The following is a 12635-nucleotide window of genomic DNA, read 5'->3' on the forward strand; positions in this document are numbered from 1 at the left end:
CTAACCAATTCCTTTTTATTTCATGATTTTTAAAATTCATTTTCATTTCCTTTAATTTTTTTTCAGTGAATTTATTATCTATTCTAGCTTGAGAAAAATTCTAGTTTGTTTCTGGTGCCTCTGTTTGTGAGAGCTTAGTATATATTCCTTTCAATGTTTTCCATCTCTGCTTCTTTTAATTCATATTATTTATTCATATTTTCTTAATATTAGTTTGTTGGTAGCTTTGGGAGTTAAATTTTTTTTGAGGAGGTTTTTTTTTTTAAAATTCTTGGCTTTTCTATTGCTGTTTTGGAGTAACTTGACTTCTTTTAGATTTTTATTTCCCCACTTTCAAGGAAGTTGGGTTGAGTGCAACTTCTGGGTCCTTAGTACATTGAATTTCCAAAGTTTTTGGTTTCAGGACCTGTTTACATTCTAAAAAATTATTGAGGACTCCTCAAAGAACTTTTGCCTGTGTAGGTTATTTATTCATATTTGCCATATTAGAAGTTAAAATATTTTAGCATTATTATGAAAAGTTTTCCCCACATGGGCTCCCTAAAAGGGTCTCAGGACCCCTATTTCTGTACACACACTTTGAGAACTGCTGTTCTAAGGAAATGCTTCAGGGATCTCTCCAAGGTCCTAAGCTATTTAACGTTTTTTATTCATAATATGGCTGAGGCGTGGATAGCACTCTCACCAAATTTACAAATCACATGGAACAGGAAGCCATAGTTAAAACACTGGACGACGGAATCAGGGTTGAGAAGATCTCACCAAGCAAATCGTCTGAGCAGTTTTCACCTTAGTTTTTTAATCTGATAAAATCTCTATGATATTAGATCAAGAGAGATTCAAGAGAAGAAAAGCTCCAGGCAAAGAACATGTTTTCATGAACTACATTCCAGTAGAATATGAGTTCCTTGATGGCAGGGGCCGTTTTAGGGTATTTGTTTTTTCTTTGAATCCCTTTGTGTGGAGGTAAGCACTAATGCTGGGGCTGGCAGGAGCTTATGGAGTTCACAATTGCTTACAGAAGAAGCCAATAAGTTCTCCAATTAAGAATGAAGGCGATGTTCAAAAGAATGGAATCCAAATCCCAATGTTTTAGGTTCACAGACAATTGAAAGTAGACGGTTCCTTAGATCATTTAGTAGCACAGTGCCTGGCAAACAGCAGATGTTTAATAAATGATCGTTGAATTAAGTTGACAGGCACTTTCGAATCACTTAAAACCTAAAATTCAGTTGTTAGGATAATGATATGCCAACGTACTAAATTATTAAAGAGATCCTTTGCAAATGGACAGGTTTCTCCTTGCAAATCTTTAATTGTTGTCGGAATCCCTTATGCTATCCCACTTGAAAGGGGTAATATAGTGTAGAGGACAAAGAGTTGAAGTGGAAGTTAGATCTGGGTTCAAATCTTATCTCTGATACGGATTTGCTATGGGACCACTGAATTTAATCTCTTTAATCTATCTGAATTGCATTATTTTCTACATCTGTAAAATGCGTCTAATACTGTAATACCTCACAGGCTCTAGTGAGGATCAAGTGCTTTGTAAACCAGAGCTCTACAAGCCGGTCGGCCGTCATTACTGATGAGTGTACTTATCAGTAATGGAAGAGGCTGGATGACTTGTGGTTGAGGATATTGTACTGAGGACACTCAACATCTTTGTTGAGGTCGTAGCTGGACTAGCTGACCCTGGCTCACGAGAGACCAGGAGGATCCCAGAGGGATCACAAAGTGAACAGCTTTACCAGACAGTAAAGGTAAAAGGCGTGATGGGCAAGCGTCCAGGAAGTCTTCCCCACCCATTCTCCGCCCCCCCCGCCCCGCCCCGCCTTCAACCGAGCACTGGGTAATACGCAGGCGCAAATGCCCGTCCTCCGGTGCGTCCTCCCACGCCTTCCAGCGCCCACACCTTCTTTCGCGACTTCGTAGTTCTACGGGGCGCCGAAGGGTTACATCCGGTTCCGGTCTCTCACGTTTCTCTTTCCTCCGGACCTTCTACCAAGATGGCGTCCCGTAAAGAGGGTGCCGGCTCTGGCTCCACCAGTTCGACTTCTGCAACCGGCGCGGCCTCGGGCAAAGGAAAAGGCAAAGGTAGCTCGGGGGATTCGGCCGTGAAGCAAGTGCAGATCGACGGCCTGGTGAGTGAGGAGCCCTCCAGACCCACGTGGACGGGCGCTTTTCCGAGCACTCCCCACGCCCAGCGTCTGAGCCTGCATTGGGCTCTGATGTTGTCAGGCTTTTGCTCCTCGGAGCTCCGTGAGGGACGCGAGGGCGGTCTGCTTCTTCTCTGTCTTCCTCCATTTCTTTGGGTGCGCGTCTAGACTGCGTGTCTCCGACATCTTTTGAGGAAGACTTGGAGAGTGGGTGAAGAAGAGCTTGGCAGGCAGAGAAATGGCCAAAATTAGGGCTTGGCATTTTAAAAAGTAACTTGTATCGATACCTTTGTTTTTATATAGCTTATTATTTCCCCTGTATCTTTCCTTCCCAGAGTCATCCCAAGTGATAAAGAGTTTTTTAAGAGGAAAAATATAGACCAACCTATTAAAAAAACCTGACAAAATATGCCATTATTTTCATTCATAGGGACTCTTACCTCCTCCGACCCCTCTCCCCTCCCCATTTCTACAAAAGGTGGGAGGGAGGGATCTTTTCATCTTTTCTTCGGGGCCAAACTTGTTTTTTCTTAAGTTTGCCACATTAACTTGTTTTGTCGTGGTGATTCTTTCCATTAACATTGTTATGGTTATTATGTTCACTGTTTGTTTTTTCTCATTCTGTTTATTTTTTGCATCAGTTCACTTAAGTCTTCCCAAACGTCAACCAGAAGATCTATGTTGAGGGGAAAAATAGCTTGTAAAATTAAAATTTAGTACTCTGAATTGGTTTTTTTTTCTTTCAACAAAGGATACTTTTGATTCCTTTTAAAAAAATTAGTGTAATTCATACATAGATTTCACTTGCAAGGTGCCTTCCACATATTGTTGGTGATGACAGTAACCTTAAATCTGTTTAGTTACAAAGGTAAGGTAAAGTCAGGAGTTCTGAATAATTATGTACAGTGCACCAAACCAGATGGAGAAGAGAAGGAACCATTAGATTCCACAAATTGTTTCTTTAATGTTCCAGTATAATATCTCTGACAAGGATTCTAACTGTGGAGATGTTCCTCTGTCTTCTGGGATTGCTTTTGTTTTGGTTTGATACATAATTACAATAGTTTATATTTGTAAAACATTTTAATATTTTATAAAATACTAACATATGCAATCTTAATTGCAGCGTTTAACTATCCCTTGAATTAAGAGAGTAGGTGGTGCTTTTCCCATGTTACAGTGAATTACAGAACATTCAAAAAAGTTGTGATTTGCTGGTTGTCACAGAGCTAACAAGTAATAGATCTAGATCCAGAAGCAAGGTTTTCTCAGCGGGTATTTCCACTGTTCCTTAACATTCTTAGGTTCATAGGGTTAGCTAGAAGGTGTCTTAGAAGTCATCTAGTATAACTCCATACTTTTACAGATGATGTAATTGATGTCTGGAGAGGGGAAGTAACTGTTGAAGGTCAGTCTGTAAGCATTTATTAAGTGTTTACTATGTGATAGGAACTATGCTAGTTGCAGGGATACAAAGAAAGGTGAAAAGAGTCTCTGCTGTCAGAGAGCTCACAATCTAATAAGGAAGACAGCATGCAAATAACAATGTACAAACAAGCTATATACAGGGTAAATTGGAAATCATCAGCTGAGAGAACTATTAGAATTAAGGGAAATTAGGAAAGGCTTCCTGTAGAAGGTGGGACCAGGGTTATATAGTAAGTAGCAAACCTTGGATTTAAGTCCAAGTTCATTATATGTGTACCTATTAACAAATTTCAATCCAGTAACAATAATAATGAATCGTTGAAATAAACTTCTCAAAGTGGATTTTTCAGGTTTCTGTTTTGCATGATGTGAGTTGTGTGTGGTTTAGTGGAAAGACACTGGGCTTGGATTTATGATATATGGCTTTGAAACTAGCCTTTGACACTAAATGGTAAATCACTTAATCTCTCTGACATATTAATTACCATATGGGAAAATCACTTAATCCTCCCTTGGCCTCAGTTTGCTCATCTGTAAAATGAGGGGTTATACTAGATGGTTTTTGAAATCTCTTCCAGCTCTGGATCTCTGATCCTATGAATAGTTTCCCCAAATGCCTGTTTATAGGGTTACAGTGAGATAATGTGTGAAAAGTGTTTTATGAATCTTAAAGTTCTATATTAATTCTATTTACTTTAGGATACCCAGACCTTGGGAATCTTGGATTATATAATTTAAAGATAATTTTAAAATCATTAAAATAATTTTAAAAAATAATACAAAGGTTCAGGTTGGGCATGTCACCTCATCTCTCAGCCTCAGTTTCTCATCTGTAAAATGGGGATAATAATCACATCTACGTTCTAGAGGGCTGGCTACAATGAATGCCTCTGCTTCCTTCTCACTCTTTTCTTAATTTTCTACAATCTGGATTTGGGCTTAATAATTCAACTAAAACTGTTATCTAAAAGTTACCAATTATCTCTTACTTGCTAAATCCAGTGGTTTTTTTCTCGTTCCTCATACTTCTTGAACTCTTTGAAGCCTTTGCACAGTAAATAACTCTTCTCTTTGGTACTCTCTTCCCTCTAGGTTTACTGGACACTACTGTCTCCTGGTTCTTCTCCAGTCTGTCTGACTGTTCTTTTTCAGTCTTTGCTGGGTTTTCATCCAGATCACATCCACTAACCTTGGGTTTCCCAGAGGGCTCAGTCCTGGGCCATCTTCTCTTCTTTTATGCTTTTTCACTTGGTGATTTTTATCTTCCCTGCTGACCTTTTATCTGCAAATCTTATATTTAATGTCATATCTCTAATTGCCTATTAGGAAACTCAAACTGGATCCTCAACTTGTCTAAAACCGAACTCATCATTCCCCTCTCCCTTCTCCCCCAGATCAGTAAACTCGAGTGACTCTATTGCCTTTCAGGGAGTCTTCCATTCTTCTCGAACCTCACTTAACCTTACATGCTCTGAGATCTTGTGACATTGGCCTCCTTGCCATTCCTCAAACGGGACATTCTCACCTCTGGGCATTTTCACTAGCCTTCTCATCTCCAGAGCTCTTGGCTTCCTTCTTTAGCTGAAATCCTACCTTCTGTGAGAAGAAGCCTTTCCCAGTTCCTCTTAATGTTACTGCCTTCACTCTGTTGATTATCTCCAGTTTATCCTGTGTGTATCTTGGTTTTAGATAGTTGTTTCATGTTTTCCCCTATAGACTGTGAGCTTGTTGCAGTTAGGGACTGTTTTAGCCTTTGTATTCCTAGTGTTTAGCACAGAGCTTTGCTCATAGTAGGCACTTTAATAAGCATAAGACTGTCTAAGTGAAACTCAAGTAGATTATGTTTATAAGCATAAGACTTGGCTATATAGCTTGTTTGCATATAGCTTTTTTTTTTGCATTTTGTTTCCCCTGTTGTGAACTGCTTGAGGGTATCTGCCTTTCTTTTTCTTTTCTTTCTTTCTTTCTTTCTTTCTTTTTTTTTTTGTGAGGCAATTGGAGTTAAGTGATTTGCTTAGAGTTACACAGCTAGTGAGTGTTATGTGTCTGAGGTCGTATTTGAACTCGAGTCTTCCTGACTCCAGGGCCAGTACTCTATTCACTGGTATCTGCCCTTTTTTGTATCCCAAGCCCTTAGCACAGTTCCTGGCACATTATAGATACTTACTAAATGCTTATTGACTATCAGATTGGCAAAGATGACAGAAATGGAAAATGACAGTTGTGAGAGGGACTGGAGGAAGTCAGGCACATAATGCACAGTTGGAATTGTGAATTTTGGTCCAGCCTTATTAGGAAACAGGTTGGAACTCTGCCTCCAATTGTACATATACCCTTTGACCCAGCTTGACTACTACCAGGCCTATACTCCAAAAAGAAGAAAAAGACATATCTTTTTACAGATATTTATGACAGATCTTTTTGTTATAGAAAAGACTCAGAAAAAATTGAGGAATAGGTTTATGGATATAATTAATAGTATTATACTATAAGAGATAATGAAAGGGTGGCTTCAGGGAATCTGGGAAGACTTGTACACATTGATGCAAAGTCAAATGAGCAGATCAGTTTATACAGTAAGAACATATTGTAAAGAATATAACTTTGAAACCAAAAAAATCTGATCAGTGCAATTACCAGACAGAATTCCAGAGGAGTCATCATAGGAAGACTAACACGATGAATCATACATACTCCTTATATCCTAATGGAAGGGTGATGGATGCAAGTTGCAGATTTGCAATTTAACGTTTTTGGACATGGCAAATGGTTGGCTCTGGGGTTTTTGTTTTTGTATGGAAGTTCAGAGTCAAACACAAGTGCATCAGCTTTGAAAGTATTGAAAGAGACGTATTGAATATATTATATATTCAAAAATATATTTAATAGAAATTCATGGTTTCTTTTCTGTTTTCTACTTTGTAAGTTGATATATCCCTTTTTTGTTGTTTGTTAAATTCAGAACAAAAAAATTTTAATGGTACAAAGAAGACATTTTCAGACAGAAGTTCACTATCACATGTAATTGTTTTGGGGCTCCACAAACTTCGGGCCCATATAAGACAGGCAAACTTAATCCATAAATATTCCCCAGTCTTTCTCCCTCTCCTTGGGCCTGAGACACAACCTTGTTAAAATTAGAGTCATTTAATAAGCATACAGTGATCTCTAAGTGTTAAAGTGGAAAGAGTCAATCTATGAGGGCAAACTTCATTGTTTTCTTGTTTTAAGAAATCGCCACAGCCACCTTAACTTCCAGCAAACACCACCCTGATCAGTTAACAGCCATCAACATCTAGGCAAGACCCTCCACTAGCAAAAAAGATTATAAATCACTGAAGGCTCAGATGATGGTTAGCAATAAAGCATTTTTAAATTAAGTTATTTTGTACTTTTAGACATAATACTATTGAATGCTTAATAGAATATAGTATAGTGTAAATATAACTTTTCTGTGTACTGGGAAATAAAAAAAAATTTGTGTGACTTATTTTATTGCAATATTTGTTTTATTGCATTACAGTGGTATGGAATTGAACCTGCAGTATCCTAGAGGTATGCCTGTATATTCATTGGAGAGCTTCAGGCAATTGTTGGGTATGTTGTGGAGGGAATTGGATTGGATTAGATGGCTGCTGGTAGACCTTTCGACTCAGAAATTCTTTGAAATACTAGCAAAATACAGAATTAAATAGTACAGTTTACTGTTGTACTTATAGTTTAGTTATGAACAAAATAATTTGCAAAAGTGCTTTGTAACTGTAAGAACACTTTTTTACGTGTTCTATAAATATGAACTTGTTATTACTACCGTTGTTACTCAGAAGCAGGGTGGTGTATTGAATCAGTCAATCAATAAATATTTATTAAGTGTCTATACTGTGTGCTGGGGACTTCTGCTAAGTGCTGGGGATATATCAAAAGACAGTCACTTGCCTTCAAGGAACTTACAATCTGATGGGGGAGACAACCTGCAAACAAATATATACAAAGCAGACTAAATAGGACATAATTAAAATAGGGAAGACACTGGAATTAAGAGGTTAGGGAAGGCTTCTTGTAGAAAATGGGATTTTAGTTGGGACTTAAAGGAAGCCAGGGAGAACTGCAGTAGGAGCAGAGGAGGAACAGCTTTCCGGGCATGGGGGATGAGCCAGAGAAAATACCTTGCCTGGAGCTGACAGATAGAGAGTCTGGTTCATAGAACAGTCAGGAGAAGTACAAGAGATGTTGCAAAGGTGAAATTGATAGGCCTTGGCAACAGATTGGCTATGGACGGTGAGAGATAATGAGGAATCTAGAATGATTCCTAGAACCTGAGAAACTGGGAAGATGGTGTTGCCCTCTACAGTAATAGGGAAGGCAAGAGAGGGGAAGGATTTAGGGGAAAAGACAATATGTTCTGTTTTGAGTGTATTGAATTTAAAATGTCTACTGGACATCCACTTCACAATGTCTGAAAGATATTTGGAGATTCGAGTTTGGAGGTAAGCAGAGAACTTAAGTTTGGAACTCAAGTCTGCTTATCTGTGTTTAAATCTGACTTTTGGTGCTGATATGGACAGATCACTTACTCTCTCAACAGCCTCAGTTTCCTCATCTGTTAAATAGGAAAAGTAGTATTTGCATGACATACTTCACAGGGTTGCGAGGAAAGGGCTTTATGCACTTTGAGACTCTTAAATTTGAGTAGTAGTAATTGTTATTACCATCTGATGTTACCATATTATTATAATAACCATCTGATTGCTGTTGTCTCTTAGTTTCTTTCATCTATACAACATCTTTAATGTTGTATCTGAACTCCAGGCTAGTTATGGGGAGAATTTCTTGGAACAAGCAGGCAAGTTACAGAATGAAAAAAGAAAAAAGAAAAGAAACCTTTCAAAAAACAAAATGGAGCAGAAAGCATATCTATTCCTCATAGTATACCTATGCCAATTGTACTTAGCAAATGGAAAATCATTGGGGAAAACAGGTTATTGTCTTTTATTTTAGAAAATTAAAAAACATTAGTTAGTTATTTTACCCTGAAATTATGATAGAACAAATAAGGCAAGACAGATCAGGGGAATGGTATAGAATATAATGTGTGGTAGGTATTCATTTGTTTCATTAAGGTCCTTATGTGAAATGAGTTTCTAATTTAGAATCCCAAATGTTGTAACTTGGTAGTATTTCTTGAGGATTTTATTTTTTATTCTGTACTATATTTGGTATTTTTGTCTTTATTTTTTGTAACAATGTTAAGTAATAAAATATTTTATTAGGGATGTTTTACTGAGTTTAATTCTACAAACATTTTATAAAGAGCTAACATAGGTCAGGGCCCTGAAATTATGTGTTGTATTAGACATTTTGAAGTTAGATAACTCTTTAGGCCCTCATAAATCCAAGGCTGACAGGGTTACTAGACTTTTCCATCAGAAGAATGGTTTAGACATACAGTATATTTGCGTTTTAGCAAAGCATTTGACAAAGTCTTGTGATTATGAATGAAGTGGAACAACATGGGCTGGAATGCTGGTACACTTAGGGGGATTTAGAACTAGTTCAGCAACATTACCTTAGTTGTGCCCACATTAGGCATTAATTAATGCCAAACATTTGTATTATTATTTTTTTTTTTAAAGTGAGGCAGTTGGGGTTAAGTGACTTGTCTAGAGTCACACAGCTAGGAAATATTATGTATCTGAGGCCAGATTTGAGCTCAGGTCCTCCTGACTCCAGGGCCAGTGCTCTATCCCCTGTGCCATCTAGCTGCCCCAATGCCAAACATTTGAAAACTGTAATAGTATGTATCAGAATTTTGTGGATTAAATTGTTTAATGTCCACCTACTGGCTTTTTCTTAAGCTCTACTCCTAAGCCTTTATCAAATTCTTGCATATCCACTCTGCCTGGAATGCCTTCCCTCTTCATGTCTGGGTCTTAGAATCCATTGTTATGTTTGATTCTCTGTGACCCCATTTGGGGTTTTCTTGACAAAGATACTGAATGTTTTGCCATTTCCTTCTCCAGCTCATTTTACAGATGAGGAAACTGAAGCAAACAGGGTTAAATGACTTGCCCAGGGTCACACAGTTAATAAGTGTGTCTGAGGCAGCATTTTAACTCAGGAAATGACTCCAAGCCTGAGACTCAATAGACTTTGTCACCCAGCTGACCCTTAGAATCCTTAGTTGATTTCAGAGCTCTGCTTAAACACCACCTTTTATGGATGGTCTTTGTTGTTCTTTCCAGCTGCTAATACCTCCTCCCAAATTACTTTGAATTTCTTTTGTATATATTTATTTTCTGTGTGGTTTTATATGTGTATGTATTTACTCCTTCAGTAGAATGTAAGCTCCAGTTTTATCTTGTGTACTCAGTATTTAACCTAGTGCCTAACATTTCAGTGCTTGATAAATATTGGTAAAGACACATGTGTCTTGCCTACTAACTCCATGAATCATCTAAACCTGAAAGGGGTGGTTAATATAGTTGATAATAGAATTAGAATCCAAAAAGATCTTGCTGATGGAATGAATCTAATAGAAAAAATAATAGGAATGAATATTTAAAAATAAATATTACAATTACAGGATGGAGAAATGAAGCTAGATAGTGCCGTATTATGCTGTGACTGCCAAAAAAGTTGATAGGATCTTAGGTTGCATTAAAAAAACTAGGTAATAGTCTTATTTCATCCTCTGTGGTGTTCAGTTTCGAGTGACACATTTTAAGAGGAACATCAAACTGTATCCAAAAAAGTGCACCAGGGACTTAAGGAGACTGAGAGAGTCATGTTATAGGAGGGTTGATTGAAGGAATAGTGATTTTTAGCCTGGAGAAGAAATGCTATCTAATTTTTTCAGTGTCTGTCATTGGGTAAAGAGATTAGAAGTAGATGGATGGAAGGTAGAAGAAGGCACATTTCAGTGAGTAAAAAGAAAACTTTTTTTTTTTTTTTTTGGTGAGGCAATCGGGGTTAAGTGACTTGCCTAGGGCACATAGCTAGTAAGTGTCAAGTGTCGGAAAGAAAACTTTTCTAACAGTTGTCAGAAAATGTCCTGATGTTGGTATTATTAGGGGATTTCATGTGTCCTTGAAGAGGTTGGACTGGATGACCTTTAAGGTCCATTTAATATTTAAAATTCTTTAGTTAAGATGACCAAGACATGTTTCCTGCACTCAGAGTGATTATAGAAGAGACTGCAAATCTTTGGCTTCAGTTTCCTCATCATAGTGATTCCCATTGTTCTCATCTGCAAAGTAAGAGGTTAGGACTAGATGACCTTTAAAATCCCTTCTAACTTTAAATATGCGATGCTATGAAGATATGCACAAGTAATTATCATAAAGGCAGAATTTGACCTGTGTTATAAAAGACGCAGTGTTATGGTAGTACGGTGTTAGGTCAGATTGTTTCTTTGATTTGACTGGGAATTTAGGGAAGGCTTCATATTGAGGTAGAATATGAGTTAACTCATGAAGGAATTTGACTCATTGGGGAAGTGTTGTAGGTAGCCAGAAGCAGGTTGAGTAAAAAGGTATAGTGGGACTGTAATGCCTGATGTGGAATCCCTTGAATGTTGTACAGAATAGTTGAGACTTTATTTTGTAAGTAGAGGGGAACCGTTGAAGATTTGTTGTTGTTTTTAAACTAGGGAAGTAACTTAATCTGGTGTGTTTTATAGGGATTGAAAATGGAGGAGACTGGAGCCAGAAAGGCTATTTCAATAGACCATGTGACAAATGAAGAGACCCTGAAAGAGGGTAGTGTAAATGGAAATGGAAAAGAAATAAATTGAGAATGTTCAGAAAGTAGAATGGACAGTGACAGCTGGACAAGATTATAGGTTTGAGGGGACAGGAGGGACATGGAGAATGACTTTACTTTATGAAGCCTATGAGTCTTAGAAAATCGTGGTATCAACAGGTAAGGAAGGGGGAATGGAATAGATTTGGAATAGAGCTGGTCACTTTAGGTGACAACCTATTACAACTACCTAATTTTACAGAAGGGCGGCTAGGTGGTGCAGTGGATAAAGTGTTGGGCCTAGAGTCAGGAAGACTTCTTGAGCCTGGCAGACACTTACTAGCTCTGTGACTCTGGACATGTCACTTAACCCTATGGACCTTAGTTTCCTCATCTGTAAAATGAGCTGGAGAAAGAAATGACAAACTATTGCAGTATCTTTGCAGTGTCTGAAATGGGGTCACAAAAAACTGAAATGACTGAAAAAAATCAAATTTTAAAGATGAAGAAATCAAGGCCTAGAGAAATTGTGATTTCTGCTGTTCCCTTAAGAGCTACAACTTGGCAACTTTCCCTCCACGGGTAATTTCCTTATTTTGGCTCATCTATCTGGTTAGTTTTTTATTTTCTTAGTAGAAAAGACCTGGATACCTTGTGTGGGTAGAACAGAGGTGTGTTGGTAAATGTTTAACAGCTGGCTCTGACACAATCTGAATTTTCTCCATCACCTGCTTAAGTCTAGACAAGGAACAAAACAGTCAAGCCCTGATTTGTAGTGTTTGCTGATTTGTGGCATATAAATGCACCTACTGAAAACTTAACTGTTGGACAAGTCAGTTCTTTTGCTTCACTATACTTCTGGCTCCAAATCTCTATCTTTTTTCCTTGACTGCCCACCAGGTCTTATTTTACATCTTTTGTTTGCTATCTATATTTAAGATATCTTCCACAAATCTGTTCAATTTCATGTGACCTATAAAACAAACTTAACTGAATTAACCTTTTTATTAAACAGCCTATAATTTTATTGTCACAAAATGGTGATTCTAGGAAATGCCCTGAAAAAAGAAGGCAGCTAATTTTTTCTTTGTGAATTTCCACATGTGGAAAATCATTATGTAAGATCGATTATCTCAGTCAACTAGCATTTATTAAGTACTTACTATATGCCAGGCACTATGCTAAACATTGAGGATACAAAGGCAAAAAACAGTCCCTGCCTCCAAGCAGCCCACAACCTAATCGGGGGAGACAGATTACAGAAACCATGTACAAACAATATATAGACAGGATAAGCTGGGTGTAATT

The 12635-nt window shown here is 37.7% G+C and overlaps 1 protein-coding gene across 1 annotated transcript in view; it reads left to right on the top strand.

Moving 5' to 3' along the window:
- The first annotated feature begins 1977 nt into the window (after positions 1-1977).
- EIF3H (eukaryotic translation initiation factor 3 subunit H) overlaps positions 1978-12635 on the top strand; it is a 116827-nt gene continuing 106169 nt past the window's right edge. Inside the window, exon 1 of the mRNA XM_027853989.1 lies at positions 1978-2144. Coding sequence (XP_027709790.1) covers positions 2010-2144 — 135 coding nt within the window. The 5' untranslated portion in view covers positions 1978-2009. The remainder of the gene's footprint in view (positions 2145-12635) is intronic.

Source organism: Vombatus ursinus, unplaced genomic scaffold (genome assembly GCF_900497805.2).
Source record: "Vombatus ursinus unplaced genomic scaffold, bare-nosed wombat genome assembly UNPS02010284.1, whole genome shotgun sequence".
Lineage (NCBI taxonomy): Eukaryota > Metazoa > Chordata > Mammalia > Diprotodontia > Vombatidae > Vombatus > Vombatus ursinus.